This window comes from Lontra canadensis, unplaced genomic scaffold, assembly GCF_010015895.1.
Source record: "Lontra canadensis isolate GAN:19392208 unplaced genomic scaffold, GSC_riverotter_1.0 scaffold186, whole genome shotgun sequence".
Taxonomy (NCBI): Eukaryota; Metazoa; Chordata; class Mammalia; order Carnivora; family Mustelidae; genus Lontra; species Lontra canadensis.
Window position 1 is genome coordinate 2509 of NW_022631180.1, and position 27727 is coordinate 30235.

Here is a 27727-nt window from a genome sequence, read left to right on the forward strand (position 1 = left end):
ATGGCAGCAGAAGCCGCTTTCGACACCCTTTTGCTGGGCTTCTGTGTGGCCGAGAGAAGGGGCCGCCTTCTCAAACGGCCCCCGACCCGAGGCCGAGCAAGCAGCCTTCCTTAGGCTTCCACACCAACCCGCTGGGCCGACTCTTTCTCTCTTCCCGAAAGAGTCCTGGGTGCGAAAGGCAGCTCGGCTTCATGCTTGTTTCCTGGAGTTAAGGCTGTGGTGCTCAGTCGAGGTTTCCAGGCTAAGCTTTGCGAAGGCATCCTTCTCCGTGGAGTGACGTGTGAGAGGACGGTGTTGGCATTCCACCCTGACTTCTCACAGGGAGGTCGAGGGCCTCGACCTCGGGTGTTCCCACACACTCTGGGTCAGGAAACCGCTTCCCAGGCGTATGAGGCGAGGCGCTGCCCCAGGAGAGGCTGGCACCACGGCCCGGCGCTCCTGCCTCAGGAAGCGGGCCACTTCCTCTCTCATCCACGCTTCTCTCGTTGCTCAGGGAGAGGCCTTTTTTCCGTTAGCACGGTGTTGCTTTCGATTCAGGACCACGCTGTATCGATCGGTTTCCAGGCCCCTGCGTGGTAGGACCGTGTCTCTCTGAAGCCCACTGTCGCTCCAGAGGTGCTGGAGACTCCCACAGGTCCCTGCGGTGGAGGCCCAAGCCGGCAGGGTGTGTGCACTTTCATCCGCGTCTGAGAGAAGGCTTTGGGCTTCATGGGAATGCAGAGTTGACAGGGCCCTCTGCCTTCAACTCGTTCGAGGAGTTGAGGGGTTGGCGCCGTGCTCTGTGTGTCTAGGTGTCACCACCGCTTCTCTTGTCACAGGACAGTGTGGGGCTTGTTGGGCAAATGCGTCGTTCTGAAGCAATCCCGAGGCACTGGCTCTGCGCTGCCACCGCCCATTTCAGGCAGGCCTCCTGGCTCAGGGCGCCCCCAGAGAGGTCTGCCTGAAGGCCGGTGTCGCCATCCCGTCCTCTGAGTGAGCGGTGTGTGTATCATGGTGCTTTCCTAACGCCTCAGGTGAGGCCGACCGACAGCGGGCGTCAAACTTAGGGAAGCGAGGCTGCTGTCAGAAGCCCGCCCGCGCCCTCAGAACTAGAGTGTTTGTTCTGCTGTGGGTCCCATATCACGGTGGCAGCAGGAGCCGCTTTCAACGCCCTTGTGCGGGGCTTCCTTGACGCCGAGGTAAGGGGCCTCCTTTTGGACAGTCCCCAACACAAGTTCCGAAAGGCAGCCTTCCTAAAGCTCCCGCCCCAACCCGCTGGGCTGACTCTTTCTCTCTTTGCAAAAGAGGCCTGCACGCGAAAGGCAGCTCGGCTTCACACTTCTTTCTCCGAGGTAAGGCTGTGGTGCACACTCGAGGTTTCCAGGCTAAGCTTTGCGAAGGCATCCTTCTGGTAGAGCGACATGTGTGGGGACGGTGTTGGCATTCCACCCTGACTTGTTTCAAACAGGGAGGTCGAGGGCCTCAACCTCGGGCATTCCCACACACTCCGGGTCAGCAAACTGCTTCCCAGGCGTATGAGGTGAGGCGCTGCCCCAGGAGAGGAGGGCGCCACAGGCCCGGTGCTCCCACCTCAGGAAGTGGGCCCCTTCCTCTCTCATCCACGCTTCCCTGGTCGCGCAGGTCGCTGGGGGTGAGCCCTTTCTTCTGTTAAAAGGGTGTTGCTTTAGATTCAGAGCTGCACTCTCTCGTTCGGCTTCCAGGCCCCTGCGTGGTACGACCATGTCTCCCTGAAGCCCATTGTTGCCCCACAGGTGCTGAGGGCACCCACAAGTCCCTGCAGTGGAGGCCCAAGCCAGCAGGGTGTGTGCACTTTCATCCGCGTCTGAGAGAAGGCTTTGGGCTTCATGGGAATGCTGAGCTGACAGGGCCCCCTGCCTTCAACTCGTTCGAGGAGCTGAGGGGTTGGCGCCCTGCTCTCTGTGTCTAGGTTTCACCACCGCTTCTCTCATCACAGGACAGAGTGGGGCTTGTCCAGCAAATGCGTCGTCCTGAAGCAATCCCGTGGCACTGGCTCTGCTCTGACACCACATTTTTGGGCAGGCCTCCCGGCTCAGGGCGCCCCCAGGGAAGTCTGCATGAAGGCCAGCGTCAACGTCCTGTCCTCTGTGCGAGCCAGGTGTGTAGCACAGTCCTATTTTAACGCCTGCTCCGGAGTGGCCAACCGACGTCGGGTGTCAGGCTGAGGGGAGCGGGGCTGCTGTCAGAAGCCCGCCCGCGTCCTCAGAACTAGAGTGTTTGTTCTGCTGTGGGTCCCGTGTCACGGTGGCAGCAGGAGACGCCTTCGACGCCCTTGTGCGGGGCTTCCGTGAGGCCGAGGGAAGGGGCCACCTTCTTGGACAGCCCCTGACCCAAGGCCCTGCAGGCAGCCTTCCTTAGATTTCCACCCCCAACCCGCTGGGCTGACTCTTTCTCTCTTCTCTAAAGATGCCTGCATGCGAAAGTCAGCTCGGCTTCACGCTTATTGTTGGAGGTAAAGCTGTGGTGCGCACTCGAGGTTTCCAGATTAAGCTTTGCGAAGGCATCCTTCTCTGTGGAGCGACATCTGCGGGGACGGTGTTGGCATTCCACACTGACTTGTTTCTCACAGGGAGGTCGAGGGCCTTGACCTCGGGTGTTCCCACACACTCCTGTTCAGCAAACCGTTTCGCCAGCGTATGAGGAGAGGCCTACACGCGAAAGGCAGCTCATCTTCACGCTTGTTTCACGGAGATAAGGCTGTGGTGCTCACTCGAGGTTATCAGGCTAAGCTTTGCGAAGGCATCCTTCTCCGTGGAGCGATGTGTGCAAAGACGGTGTTGGCATTCCACCCTGACTTGTTTCTCACAGGGAGGTCGAGGGCCTTGACCTCAGACGTTCCCACACACTCTGGGTCAGCAAACCACCTCCCTGGTGTACGAGGCGAGGGCCTGCCCCGGGAGAGGCCAGGGCCACAGACCCCACGCTCCTGTCTCAGGAAGCGGGCCACTTCCTCTCTCATCTACGCTTCTCTCATCGCGCAGGTTGCTCGGGGAGAGGCCTTTTTTCCGTTAGAACGGTGTTGCTTTGGATTCAGGACTGCACTGTCTCGCTCGGCTTCCAGGCCCCTGCGTGGTACGACTATGTCTCCCTGAAGCCCGCTGTCGCCCAGCAGGTGATGAGGGCACCCAGAGGTCCCTGAGGTAGAAGCCCAAGCTGGCAGGGTTTGTGCACTTTCATCCACATCTGAGAGAAGGCTTTGGGCTTTAGGGGAATGCGGAGCTGACAGGGCCCCCTGCCTTCAACTCGTTTGAGGAGTTGAGGGGATGGCGCCGTGCTCTGTGCATCTAGGTGTCACCACCGCTTCTATAGTCACAGGACAGAGTGGGCTTGTCGGGCAAATGCGTCGTCCTGAAGCTATCCCGTGGCAATCCAGTGGGTCCTGGTGTGGAGGCCAAAGCCCTGAGGATGTGTGTCCGTGCGCCAGGGTGTAAGAGAAGGCTTTTGACTTTGGGGAAAACAGGAACCGACAGGGTCCCCTCCGTTTAGCTCGTTCATGGAGCTGAGGGGTTCTCTCCTCGATCGATGCTTCTAGGTGTCAGAACTGCTTCTCTCTTCACGGGCTTGAGTGTGGCTTGCAGTGCAAAGGCCCTGTCCTGACGTAATCCTGTGGCACCGTGATCGAACTGCCAAAAACAGTTTCAGGCAGGCCGCTCTGCTCAGGGCGCTTCCAAGATGTTGGCCTGACGGAGGGGCTCCCAGTCGCCTCCTCTCCATGAGACAGGTGTGCGGCACAGGTACTTTCCAAACGCTTGCTCTGGTGGGGGCACACCGACTGAGAGCATCAGGCTGAGAGAAGCACGACTGCTTTCAGAAGCCCTCCCACATCCTCAGAACTGGACTTTGTGTTGCGGTATGGCTCGGGTGGTCGTGGTGGCAGCAGGAGCCGGGTTCGACGCCCTGTATGGGGCTTCTGTGAGGCCGAGTGACGGGCGCCTTCTCCAATGACCTGTGACACCGAGGGCCAGGAACCTTCCTGAGGCGTCTGCACCGACTCACCGGGGTGAAGCCTTCCCTCATTGCTAAGGATCCCTGCTGGTGAAAGGCAGCTCGAATTAGGCCTGCTTCTGTGAGGTAAGGCCGTGCTTCTCTCTTGAGTTCTCCCTGCAAAAGTTTGAGAAGGCATCCTTCTCCATGGAGCAAGGTTGTGCGGGGGATGCCGCTCGCCTTCCCCATGGACTTTTTCCTCACAGGGAGGCAGATGGACTTCACCTCAGGCGTCCTCACACATCCCCTCAGACAACTGTTTCCCCCTTGATGGCGCAAGGCGCTGGCGTGGGACAGGCAGGCCCCTCAGCCTGGGCGCTCCCCTGACAGTCAGCGGGCCGATTGCTCACTCCTCCACGCTTCTCTCTTCCCAGACATCGTTCCCAGAAGGAGCCTTTTCCCCGTGAATGGTGTTTCTTTGAGGTCAGGGCCCCGCTGGCTCCATCAGCTTCCAGGCCCCTGGGTGAAACGACTCTGTCTCCCTGAAACATGCCGTCATACCAGGGGTGCTGGCGGCACCCCCGTGGATCCTGGCGCGGAGTCCAAAGCCCTGAGAATGTTTGTCCCAGCACCGGGGTCTGAGAGAAGGCTTTTGGCTTTGGGGGAAACAGGAACCCACAGGGTCCCCTCCGTATAGCTCATTCGTAGAGCTGAGGGGTTCTCTCCTCGATCGATGCTTCTAGGTGTCAGAACTGCTTCTCTCTTCACGGGCCTGAGTGTGGCTTGCGGTGCAAAGGCCCTGCTCTGTTGTAATCCTATGGCGCAGTGGTCGCGCTGCCACCGACCTTTTCTGGCAGGCCGCTCTGCTCAGGGTGCTTCCAAGATGTTGGCCTGACGGAGGGGCTCGCAATTGCGTCCTCTCCATGAAGGGGTGTGCGGCACGGGAACTTTCCAAACACTTGCTCCGGTGGGGGCACACCGACTGCGAGCATCATGCTTAGAGAAGCGGGGCTACTTTCAGAAGCCCTCCCGTGCCCTCAGAACTGGACTTTGTGTTGCAGTGTGGCTCAGGTGGTCGTGGTGGCAGCAGGAGCCGGGTTCGATATCCTGGGTGGGGCTTCTGTGAGGGCAAGTGATGGGCGCCCTCTCTGATGACCTCTGACGCCGAGGGCTGGGAAGCTTCCTGAGACGTCCGCACCGACTCACCAGGGTGAAGCCTTCCCTCTTTGCAAAGGAGCCCTGCTGGTGAAAGGCAGCCCGACTTCAGGCCTGCTTCTGCGAGGTAAGGCCGTGCCTCTCTCTTGAGTTCTCCAGGCTAAGGTTTGAGAATGCATCCTCCGTGGAGCGAGGTTGTGCGGGGGACCGGGCTCGCTTCCCCACAGACTTCTTCCTCACAGGGTGGCAGAGGGACTTCACCTCAGGTGTCCTCACACATCCCCTCAGACAACTGCTTTCCCCTTGATGGTGCAAGGCGCTGGCGTGGGACAGTCAGGCCCCTCAGCCTGGGCGCGCCCCCGACAGTCAGCGGGCCGATTGCTCACTCCTCTTCCTTCTCTTCACGGACGTCGTTCTGGGGATGAGGCTTTTCCCAGAGAATGGTGTTTCTTTGAGGTCAGGGCCCCGCTGGCTTGATCGGCTTCCAGGCCCCTGAGTGAAACGACTCTATCTCCCTGAAACACGCCTTTGCAGGGCGGTGCAAAGATGTACCCCAGTGGCCAAGAGAGAGCACCTAGAAAAACATTTGGCCTCAGGGAGATGTCCCTGGTGTTCCTGCGCTTCTGGGTTCTCCCTGGAATCTTCATCTTCAGCAGCATCCCCAGTGGTTGCAAGTTGCGTAGCCACCTGCCTTGCTCTTGCTTCTTTCTTTGAGCATGGCATGGCCCTGGTGTCCAAAACGTATTGTAGCCCAACAAGGAATGGGCGCTATTGGTGAGACCCATCGCGAGGGCTAGGGTTTGGCTTACAGTCCTGAGGACGTTCGGGGCCAAGCTGATGGCAGCATGGAACCCTATCTTGAGGGCTGAGTGGCTGGCCAGCATTTGCATGAGGCTCAGCCTTTGGCTTGGGCCTCAGGGGAATGCTCAGAGTATCCTGACTTTCGGGTTTGTGGCTCACCACACTCTCTCCAGGAACACCGGGGATCGCCATTGGCATGGGTATCTTCTGGGCTCATCACTGAGTCATCAATTGTCAGCCTTTGAGCCAAATCCATTCCACCCTCGGAACAAGGGTTCGGGCACAGTTTGTCCCATAGTCAGGGCTAGGGTGAAGGTTACAAGCCGGGGGACAGTAGGATTCTGTATGAGGGCAGAGTGCAGACCAGCCCTGAGGCCAGAGCACAGGGTAGCTTTGGCGTGAGGCCAGGATGAGGTTTTGAGCTCTGGTGTAGGCTAGGCCCACTGTGGGGGGAGCAGGGTTGGGATTTCCTCCGAATTTTCGCAACAAACCCCACCCTGGGAATGAGTGACACATGTATGTCTGGAGGATTGATCAGTGTCTTGTGGCCCCACCTTGCTCTGTGCCTTCTCTGAGAAGATAGATGCCTTCTACTGTACAGGCGCCTGCCTCAGGCTTAGGTGTAGGGCCAGTTCCCTAAACATTCACAACCATTTTGAATAAGGTTTCTAGCTTCTGGAGAGGAGATGCTGGTTGGATGACTGTTTCCCTACAATGTTCTTAGAGCTAAGTGGAGGACACTCAGACTTTATATAGACACACACAAACACACACACGCACACACACACAACTTCTAACCTATCTTTCTTTATGAACTGGGATGGGTGCAGAACGATACATGCCAAACAAACATCATTCTCCCTCAGACTTGTGTGTACGTTACTTTCTTCACACAGACATTGGAGAATGCTTCTGTCCTCAGCAACAATGACGATAGTCGGAACCCGGTTTCCACTACCGTCTTGCTCCTTATAGTTAAGTGAATGTCCCATAGTTATGCTTCCTCACCTATGTTGGAAAACACCTCTTTCTTGATATTACACGATGCTGTGGAAAGTTCTATTCTACATGAACTTGTTTCTCAGAGTCAAGGCTAGGGCACATTCCTTGGGCTGTCACACACAAAATTGGGGAACACTCCCGTGTTCCTGAACGATATTAGTGGAAGGATGGTTTCACGACAAGGATGCCTCACCAAGTGGAGGGACACTGTGCTTTCCCTCTGCTATCACACAAGCTCTGCCAAGGGTGTCCGTCCTCAGGAAAGAAGAGGTGCATGGGATCATTTTGTTTCATTTTCTTTTCCTCCAGAGCTGTTTCTTAGAGTGAAATATACACTGTGTGGCTTGGGCTTCGACACCTATGTATGGAATCCCTTTGAGCTTCAGTAAACAACCTGTTAGTGGAAGGCACACTCCACTCCGACTTGTTGCTCAGCGGTAAGTCCACCTCACAGATCTTTACACTTGTACACCCAGACATGTGGACATGCATCCAAGTCCAGGAGGGAAGAGGTGCACTGAAATTGCATTTGCTCTTGTGTTGTTTCTCACTCAGAGACACTGCTAGGGTGCTTTTCTTACACTTCCACATTGAAGCCTTGACAACACCTCTATCCTGGTGAGACCACATAGTCGTTCAAGTACAACCCTCCCTAGGCACTAGGTCCCTCCAGCTAAGCCTCAGACAAACTTCTGAGAGTACGTCTCTCTTCTGAAGGAAGAGATGCTGAAGGACGATTTCTCCCCAGGGTTGTTTCCTTGAGACCACTCCATGGCAATTGCCTTCAGTTTCTGCATATATAGTTGACAAAAGGCGTGTGTCTTTGAATCAAATGTTAGTTCGAGCAGGGGAAGGGGAGGGATGTGGGCGGGGGGGTGGGGGACAAATGGTGGAGAAGTAGTTGGCACTTTTTCAACCGGTCCCCTAAAGTGAGTTGATTATCAAAAGAACTCCAAAGAACTCCAATCATCCATGAAATCAGCCTGAGATTAGAATTATACACCTCTGGATCTCTACAGTGGTAGAAGATGCCAGTGGACAGGTAAAGTGGAGTGGGAACATCAGACTGATATCGGAAGATAAACAAAGGGGGAGGGAGCCACCAGAAGCGACGCATTGGTAAGTAATACCCCAATAGGAGAGTTCCCTGTGATTGGGGACCAGCATTAATTTGGAGTCTGGTTGAAAGCACTCAAAAAGAGCAAAAGATCTTAAGGGAAATTGGTGGAATTGGGTGGTTAGGGACAGGGACTTAAGCCCACAGACCCAGGACAGCCACCGCTGGCAATGAGCCAGACAGAGTGCAGTGAAGAAGCCAGGCCTTGGTCCCTGAGCTGCCGGTGCATATGAGAGTGTCTGTCTGGGTGGCAGCGTGCATGAAAGTCTGGTGTGGAAGCCAGCCAGTGCTCTCTAGAACCATATAGGCTTTTGTACTCTACACGTATGCTGCATGACCGCAGTCTGAGTCCAGCTCCACACCCTCCCCTGAAAGAGGTCCATGCAGTGCTAGCCAGTGCTCTCTAGGACTGGGAGAGTGAACACTCACAGCCCAGGCCAGCGTGAAAAACTCAGTGTGCTATCTCTAGTTGGGACCTCTCTGGCAGTCTGGACTTGCCCAGATGCAGTGGAGGCAGCTGCTGGAAGCCAGCTCACTGGATTTCTCGTGGTTTTGGTAACACTGGGCCTCAAGCAGGAGCCCCTGCAACCCCTGAGATCATGATTGGGGGCATGCTCTGCCTGCAGCAGAGGGGGAATTTATGGACTCCGGAGCAAACAGAGGGGAACAGACTGAGGTTTCTCTCTGAGACGAAGGACTGGGTGTAGTTTGCTTTCCTCTAAACCTCAAAAGAACTGCCAAACACTGCTAAGGGGAGGGGAAAAAAAAAAAAAAAAAACCTCCATAATCTCTTCCAGTCCCGTCCATGTTGCTACAAAAGTTGGGTATTCATCCTTTCTGATGGAGGCATAATACTCCATAGCATATATGGACCACATCTTCCTTATCCATTCATCCATTGAAGGGCATCTTAGTTCTTTCCCCAGTTTGGCCACCATGGCCGAGCATAACAAATATCATGGAGGACAAGGGGAGATGGAGAGGAGAAGGAAGTTGAGGGATATTGGAAGGGGAGGTGAATCATGAGAGACTACGGACTCTGAAAAACAACCTGAGGGTTTTGAAGGGGCAGGGGGTGGGAGGTTGGGGGAACCAGGTGGTGCGTGTTAAGGAGGGCACGGATTGCATGGAGCACTGGGTGTGGTGCAAAAACAATGAATACTGTTACACTGAAAAGAAATAAAAAATTTAAAAAAAAAAAAAACACCTCCAGAGAACAAAAACCTCAAAAACCTGTTTCTTCAGAGCCCAGACTCTTGACAGGGGGCAGGAAGACTCAACTCCAGCAAGACTGCCTGAAAAACTACGTGGCAGGCCCCTCCACCAGAAAGACAGCCCAAAAAAACAAAAACAAAAACAAGAGGACAACCACCACTACTTCATAGATATAACTTTTATTTTTAATTCATTCCCACTATTCTTGTTCTTTCCAATTTGTTTTATAATTTTTTAATTTACCATCACAATGAGAAGTTTGGTACAACAAATTCCATAATAACCTTTTAACTTGAACTTTTTGGATAGGTATCCTGTGTTTTTCTTTTGCTTTTCTACTTTTTTATTTTTTATTTTTTCTAAATATTCATAGAGATAAGTTTCAAGATAATCCCCTTTCCCCAATCAATGCTACGCCTATATATAAACTAGTTTTAATCTCCCTTTATCTCACAAAAGTTGAGTCCTTTAACAAAGATATCAAGATACATCCAGGAAGAATCAAAATAACCTTCCTCACCCACACTGAGAATTTATAACCACCGTCCCATCTTTTTCTCCTGTCAGTGTTTCTGTGTATTTGTTTTTGTTCTGGTAGTATCTAAACCTTATACTTGGGGTTCATTTTGGCTGGGTTCATTTTTTTTCTTGTTATTTACTTTTTTTGGTCTTTTTGTTTGTTTTTGTTTGTATACTTTATAAATCTTATCTTTGGGGCCCATTCGGGCTGGGTCTTCTCTTTTGTTTTTTTCTTCCCCCCCCCCCCTGTCTCTTTCTCTCTCTCTCTCTCTCTTTCTCTTTTTCTTTTTTTTTTCCTTTTTGGTGGGGACCTCCAATTGCTGAGAAGCATTCCAGAGTGCACCTTGCCTGCATCACAGTTGATACATTCAGCTACACATCCCTTCAGCCATCTCTCACCAAAATGACTAGAAGGAGGAATTCCCAACAGAGGAAAAATTCAGAGACTGTGCCCTCTCCATCAGAGCTACTGAATATGGACATAAACAGTACATCTGAAAGGGAATAAATTCAGGCTAATAATTATCCAGGCAATGGCTAGGTTGGAGAAAGCCTTTAATGACAAAACTGAATTTATTAGGGCAGAAGAGAAACCACCAGGGATGATATTAACAATGTTCTCAATGAGTTTCAATCTAATCTAAATTCTCTAACAACTAGGGTAACTGAGGCAGAAGATAGAATTAGTGATCTAGAGGACAAACTGATAGAGAAAAAGGATCAGGAGGAAGCCTGGAACAAACAATTTAGAAGCTATGAAAACAGAATTAGGTAAATAAATGCCATGAAATGTTCCAACGTCAGAATTATTGGAATCCCTGAGGGGGAGGAGAAAGAATGAAGACCAGAGGATATAGCTGAGCAAATTCTCCATGAAAATTATCCCAATCTGTCTAATGGAACCAGCATTTGTGTCCTAGAAGCAGAAAGATCTACCCCCAAGGTCACAAAATCTAGAAAGACCTCGAGATAGCTGATTGTGAAAATAATGAATCGTAATTTTAGACAGGAGCTCTTGACGCAGCTAGGGGGAAGAGATTCCTTATGTACAGAGGAACGCTCATCAGAATAATGTCAGACCAGTCCACAGAAACCTGGCAACCAGAAAGTATTGTTAAGATGTATTCAGGGCACTAAATGAGAAGAACATGCAGCCAAGAATATGCAGCCAAGAATATTTTATCCAACAAGACTGACATTCAAAATGGATGGAGAGATAAAGAGCTCCCAAGACCAGCAAGGTTTCAAAGAGTATGTGACCACCAAGCTGACACTGCAGGAAATATTATGGGGAGTTCTAAAATGGAAAAATCCTAAGAATATCATTGAACAGAAATATATGGAGACAATCTATAGAAACAAAGACTTCACAGGTGTTGTCAATAAAAACGTATCTCTCAATAATCACCTTCAACGTGAATGACCTAAATGCACCCATTAAATAACACAGGGTTGCAGATTGGATAAAACGACAGGACCCATCCATATGTTGTCTACAAGAGACCCATTTCGAACCTAAGGATACACCTAGACTGAAAGTGAAGGGATAGAGAACCATCTTTCATGCCAGTGGGCCTCAAAAGAAGGCTGGGGTAGCGATTCTCATATCAGATAAATTAGATTTTGAGCTAAAGACTGTTGTCAGAGGTACAGAAGGACACTACATAATTCTTAAAGGGAATATCCACCAAGAAGATCTAACAATTTTGGGGCACCTGGGTGGCTCAGTGGGTTAAGCCTCTGCCTTCGGCTCAGGTCATGATCCCAGGGTTCTGGGATCGAGCCCTACATCGGGCTCTTTGCTCAGCGGGGAGCCTGCTTCCTCCTCTCTCTCTGCCTGCCTCTCGGCCTACTTGTGATTTCTGTCTGTCAAATAAATAAATAAATAAATAAAATCTTTAAAAAAAAAAAAAGAAGATCTAACAATTTTAAATATTTATGCACCCAATATGGGAGCAGTCAATTACATAAGAAAACTATTAATCAAGATAAAGATTCATTGATATGAATACATTAATAATAGGAGATCTTAACACGCCACTCTCAGTAATAGACAGATCATCCAAGCAGAAAATCAATAAATAAACAAGAGCATTGAATGACACATTGAACCAGATATATACAGAACATTCCACCCTAAAACAACAGAATACTCATTCTTCTCAAGTGCACATGGAACCTTCTCAAGAATAGACCACATATTAGGTCACAAATCAGTGCTCAACTGATACCAAAAGATTGAGATTATTCCCTGCATATTCTCAGATCACAATGCTTTGAAACTGGAGCTCAGTCACCAGGAAAAGTTCAGAAGGAACTCAAACACCTGGAAGCTAAAGACCACCTTGCTTAAGAATGCTTGGATCAACCAGGAGATCAAAGAAGAACTGAAACAATTCATGGAAACCAATGAGAATGAAGACACTTCGGTCCAAAACCTATGGGATACAGCAAAGGTGGTCCTAAGGGGGAAATACATAGCCATTCAAGCCTCCCTCAAAAAAAAAGGAAAATCCAGAATATACCAGCTGTCTCTACACCTTAAAGAACTGGAGAATCAACAACAAATTAAGCCAACTCCACACACAACAAGGGAAATGATCAAGATTAGAGCAGAGATCAATGAGATAGAAACTAGAGATACAGTAGAACACATCAATGAAACTAGAAGCTGTTTTTTTTAAAGAATCGGTAAGATCAGGGCGCCTGGGTGGCTCAGTGGGTTAAGCTGCTGCCTTCGGCTCAGGTCATGATCTCAGGGTCCTGGGATCAAGTCCTGCTTCAGGCTCTCTGCTCAGTGGGGAGCCTGCTTCCCTCTCTCTCTCTCTCTCTCTGCCTGCCTCTCCATCTACTTCTGATCTCTCTGTCAAATAAATAAATAAAATCTTTAAAAAAAAAAAGAATCAGTAAGATCAATTGGCCAAACTAATCCAAAAGAAAGGAGAGAAGGGGCAAATTAATAAAATTATGAATGAAGAGATTATGCTGAGTGAAATAAGTCAAGCAGAGAGAGTCAATTATCATATAGTTTCACTAATTTGTGGAACATAACAAATAGCATGGAGGACATGGGGAGTTAGGAGAAGGCATTTGGGGGAAATTGGAAGGGGAGGTGAACCATGAGAGACTATGGACTCTGAAAAACAATCTGAAGGGTTTGAAGAGGTGGTGGGTGGGAGGTTGGGGGAACCAGGTGGTGGGTATTAGAGAGGACACGGACTGCATGGAGCACTGGGTGTGGTACGAAAACAATACTGTTATGCTGAAAATAAATAAAAGAAAAAAAAGGGAGAGATCACAACTAACACCAAGGAAATAGAAACAATCATCAGAAATTATTATCAACACTTATATGCCAAGAAGTTAAGCAACCTAGATGAAATGGATACATTCCTGGAAAACTATAAACTTCCAAAATTGAACCAGGAAGAAATTGACAACCTGAATAGACTGATATCTAGTAATGAGATTGAAGCAGTGATCAAAAACCTCCCAAAACACAAGAGCCCAGGACCTGACAGATTCCCTGGATAATTCTACCAAACATTCAAAGAAGAAATAACACCTGTTCTCCTGAAGCTGTTTCAAAAACTTGAAGCAAAAGGAAAACTTCCAAACTCTTTTTATGAAGCCAGCATTACCCTGATCCCCAAACCAGGCAAAGACCCCACCAAAAAGGAGAATTTCAGACCAATATCCCTGATGAATATGGATGCTAAGATTCTCAACAAGATCCTAGCAAACAGGATCCAACAGCCCATTAAAAAGATTATCCACCTCGACCAGGTGGGATTCATCCCTGGGTTGCAAGGGTGGTTCAACATTCGCAAATCAATCAACATGATGAAACAAATCAATAAGAGAAGAGAGAAGAACCACCTGGTCCTCACAATTGATGCAGAAAAAGCATATGACAAGATACAGCATCCTTATCTAATTAAAACCTTCAAAGTATAAGGATAGTATATCCTTGTACTTCAAAGTATAAGGATAGATAACATTCCTCAACTTCATAAAATCTACCTATGAAAAACCCACAACGAGTATCATCCTCAATGGGGAAAAGCTGACAGCCTTCCCTTTGAAATCAGGAACACGACAAGGATGCACAATTTCATCACTCTCATTCAACATAGTATTAGAAGTCCTAGCAACAGCAATCAGACAACAAAAAGAAATAAAAGGTATTTGAATTGGCAATGAAGTCAAACTCTCTCGCTTTGCAAATGACACGATACTTTCTATGCAAAACACAAAAGACTCCACCCCCAACTACTAGAACTCTATGGGCAATTGAGTAATGAAGTAGTATACAAAATCAATGTACAAAAATCAATTTCTTTCTTATACACTAACAATGAAAATACATAAAGGGAAATGAGAGAATCGATTCCACTTACTATAGCACCAAAAACCATAAGATACCTGGGAATAAACCTAACCAAGGAGGTAAAGGATCTGTACTCGAGGAACTACAGAACACTCATGAAAGAAATTGAAGAAGACACAAAAAGATGGAGGACCATTCCATGCTCATGGATTGGAAGAATAAACATTGTTAAAATGTCTATACTGCCTAGAGCAATCTATACTTTCAATGCCATTCCATCAAAATTCCACTGGCATTTTTCAAAGAGCTGAAACAATCCTAAAGTTTGTATGGAATCAGAAGAGACCCCAAATTGCTAAGGAAATGTTGAAAAAGAAAAACAAAACTGGGGGCATCACGTTGACTGATTTCAAGCTTTACTACAAAGCTGTGATCACCAAGACAGCATGGTACTGGCACAAAAACAGACACATAGACCAGTGGAACAGAGTAGAGAGCCCAAATATGGACCCTCAACTCTATGGTCAAATAATCTTCGACAAAGCAGGAAAGAATATACAGTGGAAAAAATACAGTGTCTTCAATAAACTGTGCTGGGAAAATTGGGCAGCTATGCATAGAATGAAACTCCACCATTTTCTTACCCCAATACACAAAGATAAACTCCAAAAGAATAAAAGACCTCAGTGTGCGACAGGAATCCATCAGAATCATAGAGGAGAACATAGGCAGTAACCTCTTTGATATCAGCCACAGCAACTTCTTTCAAGATATGTCTCCAAAGGCAAAGGAAACAAAAGCAAAAATGAACTTTTGGGACTTCATCAAGATCAAAAGCTTCTGCGCAGCAAAGGAAACAGTCAATAAAACAAAGAGGCATCTTTAAAAAAAAAAAAACAAACAAACAAAGAGGCAACCTACAGAATGGGAGAAGATATTTGCAAATGACAGTACAGACAAAAGTCCTTATCCAGGATCTATAAAAAACTTCTCGAACGGACAAGATGGCAGGGAAGTAGGAGGAGGCGCCTTCTCAACCTGTACCCTAAAGTGAGCTGATTACCTACCAAAGAACTCCGATCACCCATGAAATCAGCCTGAGATCAGAACTATACACATCTGGATCTCTACAGGGGCAGAAGATGCCAGTGGGCAGGTAAAGCGGAGTGGGAAAGGCGTACTGATATCGGAAGATAAACAAAAGGGGGAGGGAGCCACCAGAGGTGACCAGTTGGAAAGTAATACCCCTAATACGAGCGAGAGTGCCCTGCGTCTGGGGACCAGCATTAACTTGGAGACTGGTTGAAAGCACTCCAAAAGAGCAAAAGATCGCGGGGGGTAAATTGTGGGAATCAGGGCGGCTAGGGACAGGGGCAAGTCCCCAGTCCCAGGACAGCCTCCCATGGCGCTGAGCCAGAGAGAGTGCGGTGGAGAAACCAGGTCTTGGTCCCTGAGCCGCCAGCGCACCCGAGATTGCGTGGGTTCTGGACCCTGTGAGGGGATGGGAGCCACGCCTGAGGGCAGAACGTGCGAGCCCTGCTACAGAGCCTGAGATGCGCGCGCCCCTCATCCTCCCCTCAGAGAGGTACAAAGGCCCAGCCGGCGCTCTTTGACACGCGCCATTGTTTCAGAGCCTAAGATGCGCACCCCAAACTCTCCCCTGAGAGAGGTGCACGAAAGCCCAGCCTGGTGCTTTTGGACCTGTGCCCCGTTCTCAGAGCCTGAGACGCGCACGACCCACAGCCTCCCCTGAAAAAGGTACGCGCAAGCCGGGCGCTCTTAGATGCAGAAAGACCCAGCCCGGGCCAGCGGGAAAATCTCAGTGTGTGATCGCTGCTTGGAACCTCTCTGGTGGTCTGGAGCTGCCCAAACAGCTGCCGCTGCTTTGGTTTTGGGTACAAGCAGAAGATCCTGCGTCCCCAGGGACCGCGACTCAGAACCTGCTCTGCCAGTGGCCAAGGGGGGATTTATATAGTCTCTGCAACACCCACAGAAGAGCAGACTGAGGCTTCTCTCTGAGAGGGATGTCAGGGTGCAGTTTGCTTTCCTCTAAACCTACAAAAACCATCAAAAGCGGTCAAGGCGAGAGGGAAAAAAAAAAAAAAAAGGTGAACAAACATAAAAACCTCCAGAGAACAAAAGCCTGAAAAAACCGGTTTCCTCAGAACCCACCCCCTTGAGGGGGACTGGAGGACTTAACTCAGGGAACATCATTGACTGAAAACCCACGTGGCAGGCCCCTCCCCCAGAAAACCAACCAGGAAAGAAAAAAAAAAAAAAAAGACTACAAGAGAACCACCACCACTACTTCATAGGACACCTTTTATTTTTAATTTTTCCCCTATTCTGGCTCATTTTTTTTATATAGATAATTTTAACCTATTTACCATCACAGCGAGCTGTCCAGTACATCAAATTCCATAATAACCTTCTAACCTGAACTTTTTGATACATACACCTGTGTTTTTCTTTTGCATTTCTATTTTTTGAATTTTTTTTAATTTTAGTTTAGTTTAATTTATTCCTTTTTTATTTTTATTTTCTAATATTCATATAGAGTTAAACTTCAAAGTAATCCCCTTTCCCCAATCAATACTACCCGTATAGGTAAACCAATTTTTAATCCCCCTTTAGCTTAGGAAAGTTGAGTCCATTAACAAAGATATCAAGATACATCCAGGAAGAATCAAAACAACCTTCCTCGCCCACACTGAGAATTTATAACCACTCTCCCATCTTTTTCTTCCACCAGTGTTTCTGTGTTTTTGTGTTTGTCCTGTTAGTATATAAATCTTACACTTGGGGTTCTTTTCGACAAGGTTCTTCCTTTATTTGCATATATTTTTTTTCTCTTGTTATATACTTTTATCAGTCTTTTTGTTTGTCTGTTTTTATTTGTATACCTCATAAATCTTACCTTGGGGCCCATTTGGGTTGAACCTTCTCTTTCATCTTCCCTTTCTTTCCTCTCTCTCTCTCTCTCTCTCTCTCTTTTTTTCTTTTTCTTTTCTTTTTTCTCTCATTTGGGTGGGGAATCCTGATTGCTCAGAAGTGTTCCAGGGTGCACCCAGACTGCACCACGGTCGACACAACCAGCTACATCTGTTCAGTCATCTCTCACCAAAATGACTAGGAGGAGGAATGCCCGACAGAAGAAAAATACAGAGGATGGACCTTCTGCAACAGAGCTAACAGCTATCAACATAGACAATATGTCGGAAAGAGAATTCAGGCTAACAATTATCCAGGCAATAGCTAGGTTGGTGAAAGCCATGGATGACCAAATGGAATTGATTAGGGCCAAGCTGAAAGCGACCAGACAGGATGTTCACAATGTTAGGGCAGAGCTAAAAGCTACCAGGGCTGAGGTTCACAATGCTCTCAATAAGTTCCAATCTAATCTAAATTCTCTCAAAGCTAGGGTAACTGAGACAGAAGATAGAATTAGTGATCTGGAGGACAAACAGATAGAGAGAAAGGATCAGGAGGAAGCCTGGAACAAACAGCTTAGAAACCATGAAAACAGAATCAGGGAAATAAATGACACCATGAAACGTTCCAATGTCAGAATTATTGGAATCCCTGAAGGGGAGGAGAAAGAAAGAAGTCTAGAAGATATAGTGGAACAAGTTCTTCATGAACATTTTCCCAATCTCGCGAGTGGAACCAGCGTTCATGTAATAGAGGCTGAACGGTCTCCACCCAAGATTATAGATTCCAGAAAAATATCAAGGCACCAGATAGTCAAATTGAGGAATCATAATTGTAGATATAATCTCTTGAAAGCCGCTAGGACAAAGAGCCTCCTTAATTACAGAGGAAAGCCCATCAGAATAACGTCAGACCTGTCCACAGAGACTGGCAAGCCAGAAAGGGTGGGCAAGATATATTCAGGGCACTAAATGAGAAGAACATGCAGCCAAGAATACTTTATCCAGCAAGACTGACATTCAAAATGGATGGAGAGATAAAGAGTTTCCAAGACTGGCAAGGCTTAAAAGACTATGCAACCACCAAGCCAACACTGCAGGAAATATTAAGGGGGGTTCTATAAAAGAGGGAAAATCCTAAGAATAGCATTGAATAGAAATATAGAGACAATCTACAGAAAGAAAGACTTCAAAAGTAACACGATGTCAATAAAAACGTATCTATCAATAATCACCCTCAGTGTGAATGGCCTAAATGTGCCCATAAAATGGCACAGGGTTGCAGATTGGATAAAACGACAGGACCTGTCTATATGTTGTCTACAAGAGACCCATTTTGAACCTAAAGATACACCCAGACTGAAAGTGAAGAGATGGAGAAGCATCTTTCATGCCAATGGGCCTCAAAAGAAGGCTGGGGTAGAGATTCTCATACCAGATAAATTAGATTTTAAACTAAAGACTGTAGTCAGAGATACAGGAGGACACTACATCATTCTTAAAGGGACTATCAACCAAGATGATCTAACAATTGTAAATATCTATGCCCCCAATATGGGAGCAGCCAATTACATAAGAAAACTGTTAATCACAATAAAGAGTCATATTGATATGAATACATTAATAGTAGGAGATCTTAACACGCCCCTCTCAGAAATAGACAGATCATCGAAGCAGAAAATCAATAAAGAAACAAGAGCATTGAATGACACATTGGACCAGATGGGCCTCATAGATATATACAGAACATTCCACCCTAAAACAACAGAATACTCATTCTTCTCAAGTGCACATGGAACCTTCTCAAGAATAGACCACATACTGGGTCACAAATCAGTGCTCAACCGATACCAAAAGAATGAGATTATTCCCTGCATATTCTCAGATCACAATGCTTTGAAACCAGAGCTCAAGCACAAGGAAACGTTCAGAAGGAACTCAAACACCTGGAAGCTAAAGACCACCTTGCTTAAGAATGCTTGGATCAACCAGGAGATCAAAGAAGAACTGAAACAATTCATGGAAACCAATGAGAATGAAGACACTTCGGTCCAAAACCTATGGGATACAGCAAAGGTGGTCCTAAGGGGGAAATACATAGCCATCCAAGCCTCCCTCAAAAAAATTGAAAAATCCAGAACACACCAGCTGTCTCTACACCTTAAAGAACTGGAGAATCAACAACAAATCAAACCAACTCCACACATAAGAAGGGAAATCATCAAGATTAGAGCTGAGATCAATGAGGTAGAAACCAGAGATACAGTAGAACGTATCAATGAAACTAGAAGCTGGTTTTTTGAAAGAATCAATAAGATCGATAAACCATTGGCCACACTAATCCAAAAGAAAAGAGAGAAAGCCCAAAATAATAAAATTATGAATGAAAGGGGAGAGATCACAACTAACACCAAGGAAGTAAAAACAATCATCAGAAGTTATATCAACAGTTATATGCCAATAAGCTAAGCAACCTAGATGAAATGGATGCATTCCTGGAAAACTATAAACTCCCAAAATTGAACCAGGAAGAAATCGACAACCTAAATAGACCAATATCTAGTAATGAGATTGAAGCAGTGATCAAAAACCTCCCAAAACACAAGAGCCCAGGACCTGATGGGTTCCCTGAGGAATTCTACCAAACTTTCAAAGAAGAAATAACACCTATTCTCCTGAAGCTGTTTCCAAAAATTGAAGCAGAAGGAAAACTTCCAGACTCTTTCTATGAAGCCAGCATTACCCTGATCCCCAAACCAGGCAAAGACCCTACCAAAAAGGAGAATTTCAGACCAATATCACTGATGAATATGGATGCTAAGATTCTCAACAAGATCCTAGCAAACAGGATCCAACAGCACATTAAAAAGATCATCCACCATGACCAGGTGGGATTCATTCCTGGGTTACAAGGATGGTTCAACATTCACAAATCAATCAATGTGATAGAACAAATTAATAAGAAAAGAGAGAAGAACCACATGGTCCTCTCAATTGATGCAGAAAAAGCATTTGACAAAATCCAGCATCCATTCCTGATTAAAAGGCTTCAAAGTATAGGGATAGAGGGAACATTCCTGGACTTCATCAAATCTATCTATGAAAAACCCACAGCAAATATCATCCTCAATGGGAAAAAGCTTGCAGCCTTCCCGTTGAGATCAGGAACACGACAAGGATGCCCACTCTCACCACTCTTGTTCAACATAGTATGAGAAGTCCTAGCAACAGCAATCAGACAACAAAGAGAAATAAAAGGTATCCAAATTGGCAATGAAGAAGTCAAACTCTCTCTCTTCGCAGATGACATGATTCTTTATATGGAAAACCCAAAAGACTCCACCCCCAAACTACTAGAACTCATACAGCAATTCAGTAACGTGGCAGGATACAGAGTCAATGTACAGAAATCAGTGGCTTTCTTATACACTAACAATGAAAATACAGAAAGGGAAATGAGAGAATCGATTCCATTTACTATAGCACCAAGAACCATAAGATACCTGGGAATCAACCTAACCAAAGAGGTAAAGGATCTGTACTCGAGGAACTACAGAACACTCATGAAAGAAATTGAAGAAGACACAAAAAGATGGAAGACCATTCCATGCTCTTGGATCGGAAGAATAAACATTGTTAAAATGTCTATACTGCCTAGAGCAATCTATACTTTGAATGCCATTCCAGTCAAAATTCCACTGGTATTCTTCAAAGAGCTGGAGCAAATAATCCAAAAATGTGTATGGAACCAGAAGAGACCCCGAATCGCTAAGGAAATGTTGAAAAACAAAAATAAAACTGGGGGCATCACGTTACCTAATTTCAATCTTTACTACAAAGCTGTGATCACCAAGACAGCATGGTACTAGCATAAAAACAGACACACAGACCAATGGAACAGAGTAGAGAGCCCAGATATGGACCCTCAACTCTATGGTGAAATCATCTTCGACAAAACAGGAAAAAATATACAGTGGAAAAAAGACAGTCTCTTCAATAAATGGTGCTGGGAAAACTGGGAAGCTATACATAGAAGAATGAAACTCCACCATTCTCTTACACCATACACAAAGATAAACTCAAAATGGATAAAAGACCTCAACGTGAGACAGGAGTCCATCAGAATCCTAGAGGAGAACATAAGCAGTAACCTCTTTGATATCAGCCACAGCAACTTCTTTCAAGATATGTCTCCAAAGGCAAAGGAAACAAAAAACAAAATGAACTTTTGTGACTTCATCAAAATCAAAAGCTTCTGCACAGCAAAGGAAACAGTGAAGAAAACAAAGAGGCAGGGACGCCTGGGTGGATCAGTTGGTTAAGCAGCTGCCTTCGGCTCAGGTCATGATCCCAGCGTCCTGGGATCGAGTCCCACATCGGGCTCCTTGCTCTGCAGGGAGCCTGCTTCTCCCTCTGCCTCTGCCTGCCATTCTGTCTGTCTGTGCTCGCTCTCTCTCCCTCTCTCTCTGACAAATAAATTTCAAAAAATCTTAAAAAAAAAAAAAAAACAAAGAGGCAACCCATGGAATGGGAGAAGATATTTGCAAATGACAGTACAGACAAAAGATTGATATCCAGGATCTATAAAGAACTCCTCAAACTCAACACACACAAAACAGATAATCATATCAAAAAATGGGCAGAAGATATGAACAGACACTTCTCCAATGAAGACATACAAATGGCTATCAGACACATGAAAAAATGTTCATCACTAGCCATCAGGGAGATTCAAATTAAAACCACATTGAGATACCACCTTACACCAGTTAGAATGGCCAAAATTAGCAAGACAGGAAACAACATGTGTTGGACAGGATGTGGAGAAAGGGGAACCCTCTTCCACTGTTGGTGGGAATGCAAGTTGGTGCAGCCACTTTGGAGAACAGTGTGGAGATTCCTCAAGAAATTAAAAATAGAGCTTCCCTATGACCCCACCATTGCACTACTGGGTATTTACCCCAAAGATACAGATGTAGTGAAAAGAAGGGCCATCTGAACCCCAATGTTTATAGCAGCAATGCCCACGGTTGCCAAACTGTGGAAAGAGCCAAGATGCCCTTCAACGAACGAATGGATAAGGAAGATGTGGTCCATATACGCTATGGAGTATTATGCCTCCATCAGAAAGGATGAATACCCAACTTTTGTAGCAACATGGATGGGACTGGAAGAGATTATGCTGAGTGAAATAAGTCAAGCAGAGAGAGTCAATTATCACATGGTTTCACTTATTTGTGGAGCATAACAAATAGCATGGAGGACATGCAGAGTTAGAAGAAGGGAGTTGGGGGAAATTGGAAAGGGAGGTGAACAATGAGAGACTATGGACTCTGAAAAACAATCTGAAGGGTTTGAAGAGGTGGGGGGGTGGGAGGTTGAGGGAACCAGGTGGTGGGTATGAGGGCATGGATTGCATGGAGCACTGGGTGTGGTACAAAACAATGAATACTGTTATGCTGAAAATAAATTTTAAAAAATGATTTTAAAAAACTTCTCAAACTCAACACACACAAAACAGATAATCACATCAAAAAATGGGTAGAAGACATGAACAGACACTTCTCCAATGAAGACATACAAGTGGCTATCATACACATGAAAAAATGTTCATCATCATTAGCCATCATGGAGATTCAAATCAAAACCACATTGAGACACCACCTTACACCAGTTAGAATGGCCAAAATGAACAAGACAATAAACAACATGTGTTGGAGAGGATGTGGAGAAAGGGGAACCCTCTTCCACTGTTGGTGGGAATGCAAGTTGGTGCAGCCACTTGGAAAACAGTGTGGAGATTCCTCAAGAAATTAAAAATAGAGCTTCCCTATGTCCCTGCAATTGCACTACTGGGTATTTATCCCAAAGATACAGATGTAGTGAAAAGAAGGGCCATCTGTACCCCAATGTTCATAGCAGCAATGGCCACGGTTGCCAAACTGTGGAAAGAACCAAGATGCCCTTCACCGGACGAATGGATAAGGGGAAGACGTGGTCCATATATACTATGGAGTATTATGTCTCCATCAGAAAGGATGAATACCCAACATTTGTATCAACATGGACAGCACTGAAGAGATTATACTGAGTGAAATAAGTCAATCAGAGAGAGCCAATTATCATAGAGTTCACTTATTTGTAGAGCATAGGAAATAACTTGGAGCACATTGGGTTAAGGGGAGGAGAAGTGAGTTGGGGGAAATCAGAGGGGGAGACGAACCATGAGAGACTGTGGACTCTGAGAAACAAACTGAGGGTTTGGGAGGGCAGGCGGGTGGAGGGTTGGGTGAGCCTGGTGGTGGGTATTAAGGAGGGCATGTATTGCATGGAGCACTGGGTGTGGTCATAAACAATGAATCTTGGAACACTGAAAAAAATTTTAAAAAAAAAAAGAAAAAGAAGAAGAAGAAGACCATAGAGGAAGGGAGGGAAAATTGGGAAGAAATCAGAGAGGGAAACAAACCATGAGAGATTCTGGACACCAGGGGAAAAAACCTGAGGATTGCAAAAAGGAGGGGAGTGTGGGAATGGGGGAAGCACTGGGTGTTATTCACAACTAATGAATCACTGAGTATTCTATCAAAATCTAATGATACGTTGGCTAATTGAATTTAAATAAAAAAGATTGCAAATGTGAACATCCAGCAGTCTTCTTATGTGATAGACTTGTAACAATGCAATATGTACAAAGATCAATATTCTCACTGCCCTGTTTATTTCAGGAAATAGTTATTTTTCACCAAATTTTTGTTAACATGCAATGGCTTATTAACATCATTCAAAATGATCTCTTGAAAAAATTTTAAAACCTCTTTTACTCTTAGTACCGTTATGTATTTTTTTTTAGATTTTATTTATTTATGTGACAGAGATCACAAATAGGCAGAGACGCAGCCAGAGAGAGAGGGGGAAGCAGGATCCCTGCTGAGCAGAAAGCCTGATGCGGGACTCATCCCAGGACCCCGAGATCATGACCTGAGCTGAAGGCAGAGGCTTAACCCACTGAGCCATCCAGGCGCCCCAGTTATGTATTGATAGGTATAACCCACATAAACAAAATTATCCTTGGATATTAGTACTCACTAAATTGTAAAATTGTATAGATATCCTGAAAACAAAATGCTTGAGTCACTGATTCAGTGAGACAATATGACAAGACCACTCACTGCAGGAGAAGAGGGTTCAGGACTAAGTCACAAATCCCTAGGCCTGTCTCTCAGGGTCCGTCGAGAGGGCGGTGTCTTGGGGGGGAAAGCCCCTTATTAACGGAGTCCGCATCTCCCCTGGTTTCACTTCCTCTGGGAACCTGTGTCAGGTCCTCCTGCCTGGATACTCATGAGACCACCCCAGTTCGCACTCTCATTGACTATCGGGTTTCTAGAGAAGGCAATTGGTGTTCCTGGTATTTTCACTGGCGGCCAGGCGACTCGGCTTCTCCCCAGAACAGGTGGTTGCCAGTGATGCGTCCCCCAGCCCTCCTGCTGCTGCTGTCGGGGGCCCCTAGCTGTGACCGAGACCAGGACGGGTGAGTGAGGGAGAAACAGCCTCAGCGTGGGAGGAGGGAGGCGGCTGCCAGACCCAAGCACTGCTCCTCCGCCTGGCACTTGGAACCCTTACCACATGACCTCACAGATGTTTTGCCCTACCCACCGCCCCCTTTCCGACGCATGAACCCCTCACCCTCTGCCCCTCCAGCCTCATCCACCTGGGATCAGACCGGGTTGGGGGGAGGGGTCGGACGAGGTCTCAGCCTCCACGCGCCCGCAGGCTCCCACTCCCTGAGGTATTTGTTCACTGTGGTGTCCTGGCCTGGCCGCGGGGAGCCCCGGTATTTGGAACGCAGCTACGTGGACGACACGCAGTTTGCGCAGTTCGACAGCGACTCTGCCAGTCTGAAGATGGAAAAGCGGGCGCCCTGGGTGGAGCAGGAGGGGCTGGAGTATTGGGACCAGCAGACACGGGACTCCAGGACGTGCACACAGACACTCTGAGGGAGGCTGCGAGAAGTGGGCGGCTACTACAACCAGAGCGAGGCCGGTGAGAGACTCGGGCAGGAGACCGATCATGACCCCCATCCCCAGGGACGGCCGGCCGGAAGGCCGGGGTAGCTCCAAGTCTCCGTGTTGAAGCGAGACCCCGAGGCTGCGGGACACCGCCATGCCCCCAGCGGGGAAGAACCCTGGGGACTCTACTGGGTTTGGTTTTCAGTTTAGGTTTTAATGACAATAGGTCCTGGTGGGCCAGGGTCAGGGTTTCACTCCTTCCAGAGAGTGATAGGCTGCGACGTGGGGCCTGATCGGCGCTTTCTGCCCAGGTACCTTCGTGATGCCTATGATGGCGTGGATCACATCGCCCTGAATAAGGACCTGTGCTCCTGGACCGAGGCAGACTCCACCGCGCTGATCACCCGTCAGAAGTGGGAGGCCACTGGTGTGGCAGAGCGGTACAGGAACTACATGGAGGGCAGACACATGGAGTGGCTCCACAGGCACCTGGAGAAGGGGAAGGAGATGATGCTGCGCACAGGTACTAGGGCCTCCCTGATTTCCCCTCCCCTGGGGCTGGCTTCCCACCAGGAAGGGAAATGGACTCAATATCAGAACACCGCCCTCCCACAGGTGAGGAGAGGGAGATCCACCTGTGTGTTCATGTTCCTACTAGAGAGTGACTCACCCAGAGGGCCACTTTTCTCTAAAGGACAATTGAGGAATCCAGTCTCTCCTGGGGGGGCAGTTGGAGACCATCCCTGAAATGGTCCCCTCCATCCTGGCAATCATATTGTAAACCATGACTTTCCCTCTCAAGACTTGTACTCCATCTGAGAACATCCTTGGAGGTCTGACTCCAGGTTTTCTGAGTCACTGATGGTCCCCTGCAGTCAGGACCACTTTAGACCTACACTCTCCTGTCCTGGAATCTCTCCCTGCTTCTAAAACATTATTTCAGATCCCTAAACCAATTGTCTTTTCCATCATCAGGTTGGTAACATGTGCTGCTTTGTGACCCATGAAGGTAACCCAAAGTGTAGATTTTCTGATTCTTCTTCTCCAGAATCCCCCAACACACATGTGACCCGCCACCCCATCTCTGACCATGATGTCACCCTGAGGTGTTGGGCCCTGGGCTTCTACCCTGTGGAGATCACTCTGACCTGGCAGCATGATGAGGAGGACCTGACCCAGGACACAGAGCTTGTGGAGACCAGGCCTGCAGGGGATGGAACCTTCCAGAAGTGGGCGGTGTTAGGGTCCATAATCAAAGGAGCGAGACTGATACAAAGCGAAGGTCAAGCAAAGCTTTATTTCGCACCAAGCATCGAGAATCAAACTGACCAGTTAGGGCCGTCTCTTGCAAAGAGGCGACCCCGCCCAGCCTCACAGACTAACTTTTATAGAGGTAGTTTAGCCAGGCTATACATAGGTGGCCAATGAGATTGCAATGCACAGAGAAAACTGCACAGTCATGTTAGGTAACACACAGGCAGCCAACTGAATTACAATTCACCCTAGTAGATATATGCGTGCCCCACTGATTGGATGTCTCTACCTGGCCTGACCCGCCCTTGTATCTGGGCTTTGCTACCTGGGGCTGATAGCTAGGGAGACAGTATGCGCGCCCCATTGATTGGCTGTCTCTACCTGGCCTGACCCGCCCTTGTATCTGGGCTTTGCAAGTAAGTTCTTCTGGGAGGGGCAGGGTCAATCTAAGTTTACTGCATAGGGTCAATCTAAGTTTACTGCATAAACAACAAAATGGCTCCCTCTGATTAAGTAGGCCCTTACAGGCGGCTGTAGTGGAGCCTTCTGGAGAGGAGCAGAGATACATGTGCCATGTGCAGCACAAGGGGATGCCCCAGCCCATCACCTTGAGATGGGGTAAGGAGGGATTTGGGGTTGGAATCTCTTCTCCGAGAAAGTAGCTCTTCTGCAAAACATCTTCGAGGTCATGACTCAAACCTGAGGTCTGGGTCCCTCACCTTCCCTGAGCCTACCCATACCCATCATGGGCACCATTGCTGCCCTGGTTCTTGTGGTCACTGGAGCTGTGGTGGTGGGAACTACGATGTAGAGGAAGAAGCACTCAGGTAGGGAAGGGAGTGGGAGGGGAATTTGAGTTTTCTTGTCCCACTGAGAGGTTTCAAGCCCCAGGTAGAAATTGGTCCTGCCTTATTAATGAGAGGTACCATCCACATACCTGTACTTGCCCACTCTGGAGCCAATTGCTAACATTAACTCTTTAGTAAAGACTTGTGTAAATGAAGGACAAATTTTTCACCTTTATATTAAATAATATTATATTAAATAATATAAATCATTTCACCTTTATATTCCTCCATTGGGGACCTGATCCCCAGCAGCTGAAGGTCAGGGGCAATTCCCTGATGTAGATAGACCTCCAGAAGTTTGGTCCAGTGCCCCTACATATCCTTTCCTTGTGTTTTCCAATACAGCCATGTCTTCAGTTAACAGATCTGGAAACTTCATTTTGGTACAGTACTAGGATTGTTAGGGTCTGTGATCAAAGGAACGAGACTGATATAAAACGAGAATCAAACAAAGCTTTATTTCACGCCAAGCATCAAAAATCAAACTGACCGGTCAGGGCTGTCTTACAAAAAGACGACAACAATGATTCTGACAAGGTCATTCCCAAGAAGGCCGCTCCAGGCGAGACTGCTCCGCAGATGAGGCCACTCCCCGGTTGGAGCCGCTC

The 27727-nt window shown here is 47.4% G+C and overlaps 1 protein-coding gene across 1 annotated transcript; it reads left to right on the forward strand.

Annotated features, from left to right (window-relative positions):
- LOC116860917 (HLA class I histocompatibility antigen, A alpha chain) lies at nt 1-27201 on the forward strand. Its single transcript, XM_032847260.1, is given in 14 exon segments — nt 1-96; nt 1047-1178; nt 1621-1630; nt 1752-1901; nt 2041-2116; nt 2425-2470; nt 3053-3130; nt 24457-24513; nt 24515-24539; nt 24782-25051; nt 25265-25540; nt 26066-26250; nt 26799-26889; nt 26976-27201. Coding segments are annotated over 14 exon segments (1599 nt in total). The 3' UTR covers nt 27083-27201.
- Nucleotides 27202-27727: the final 526 nt, after the last annotated feature.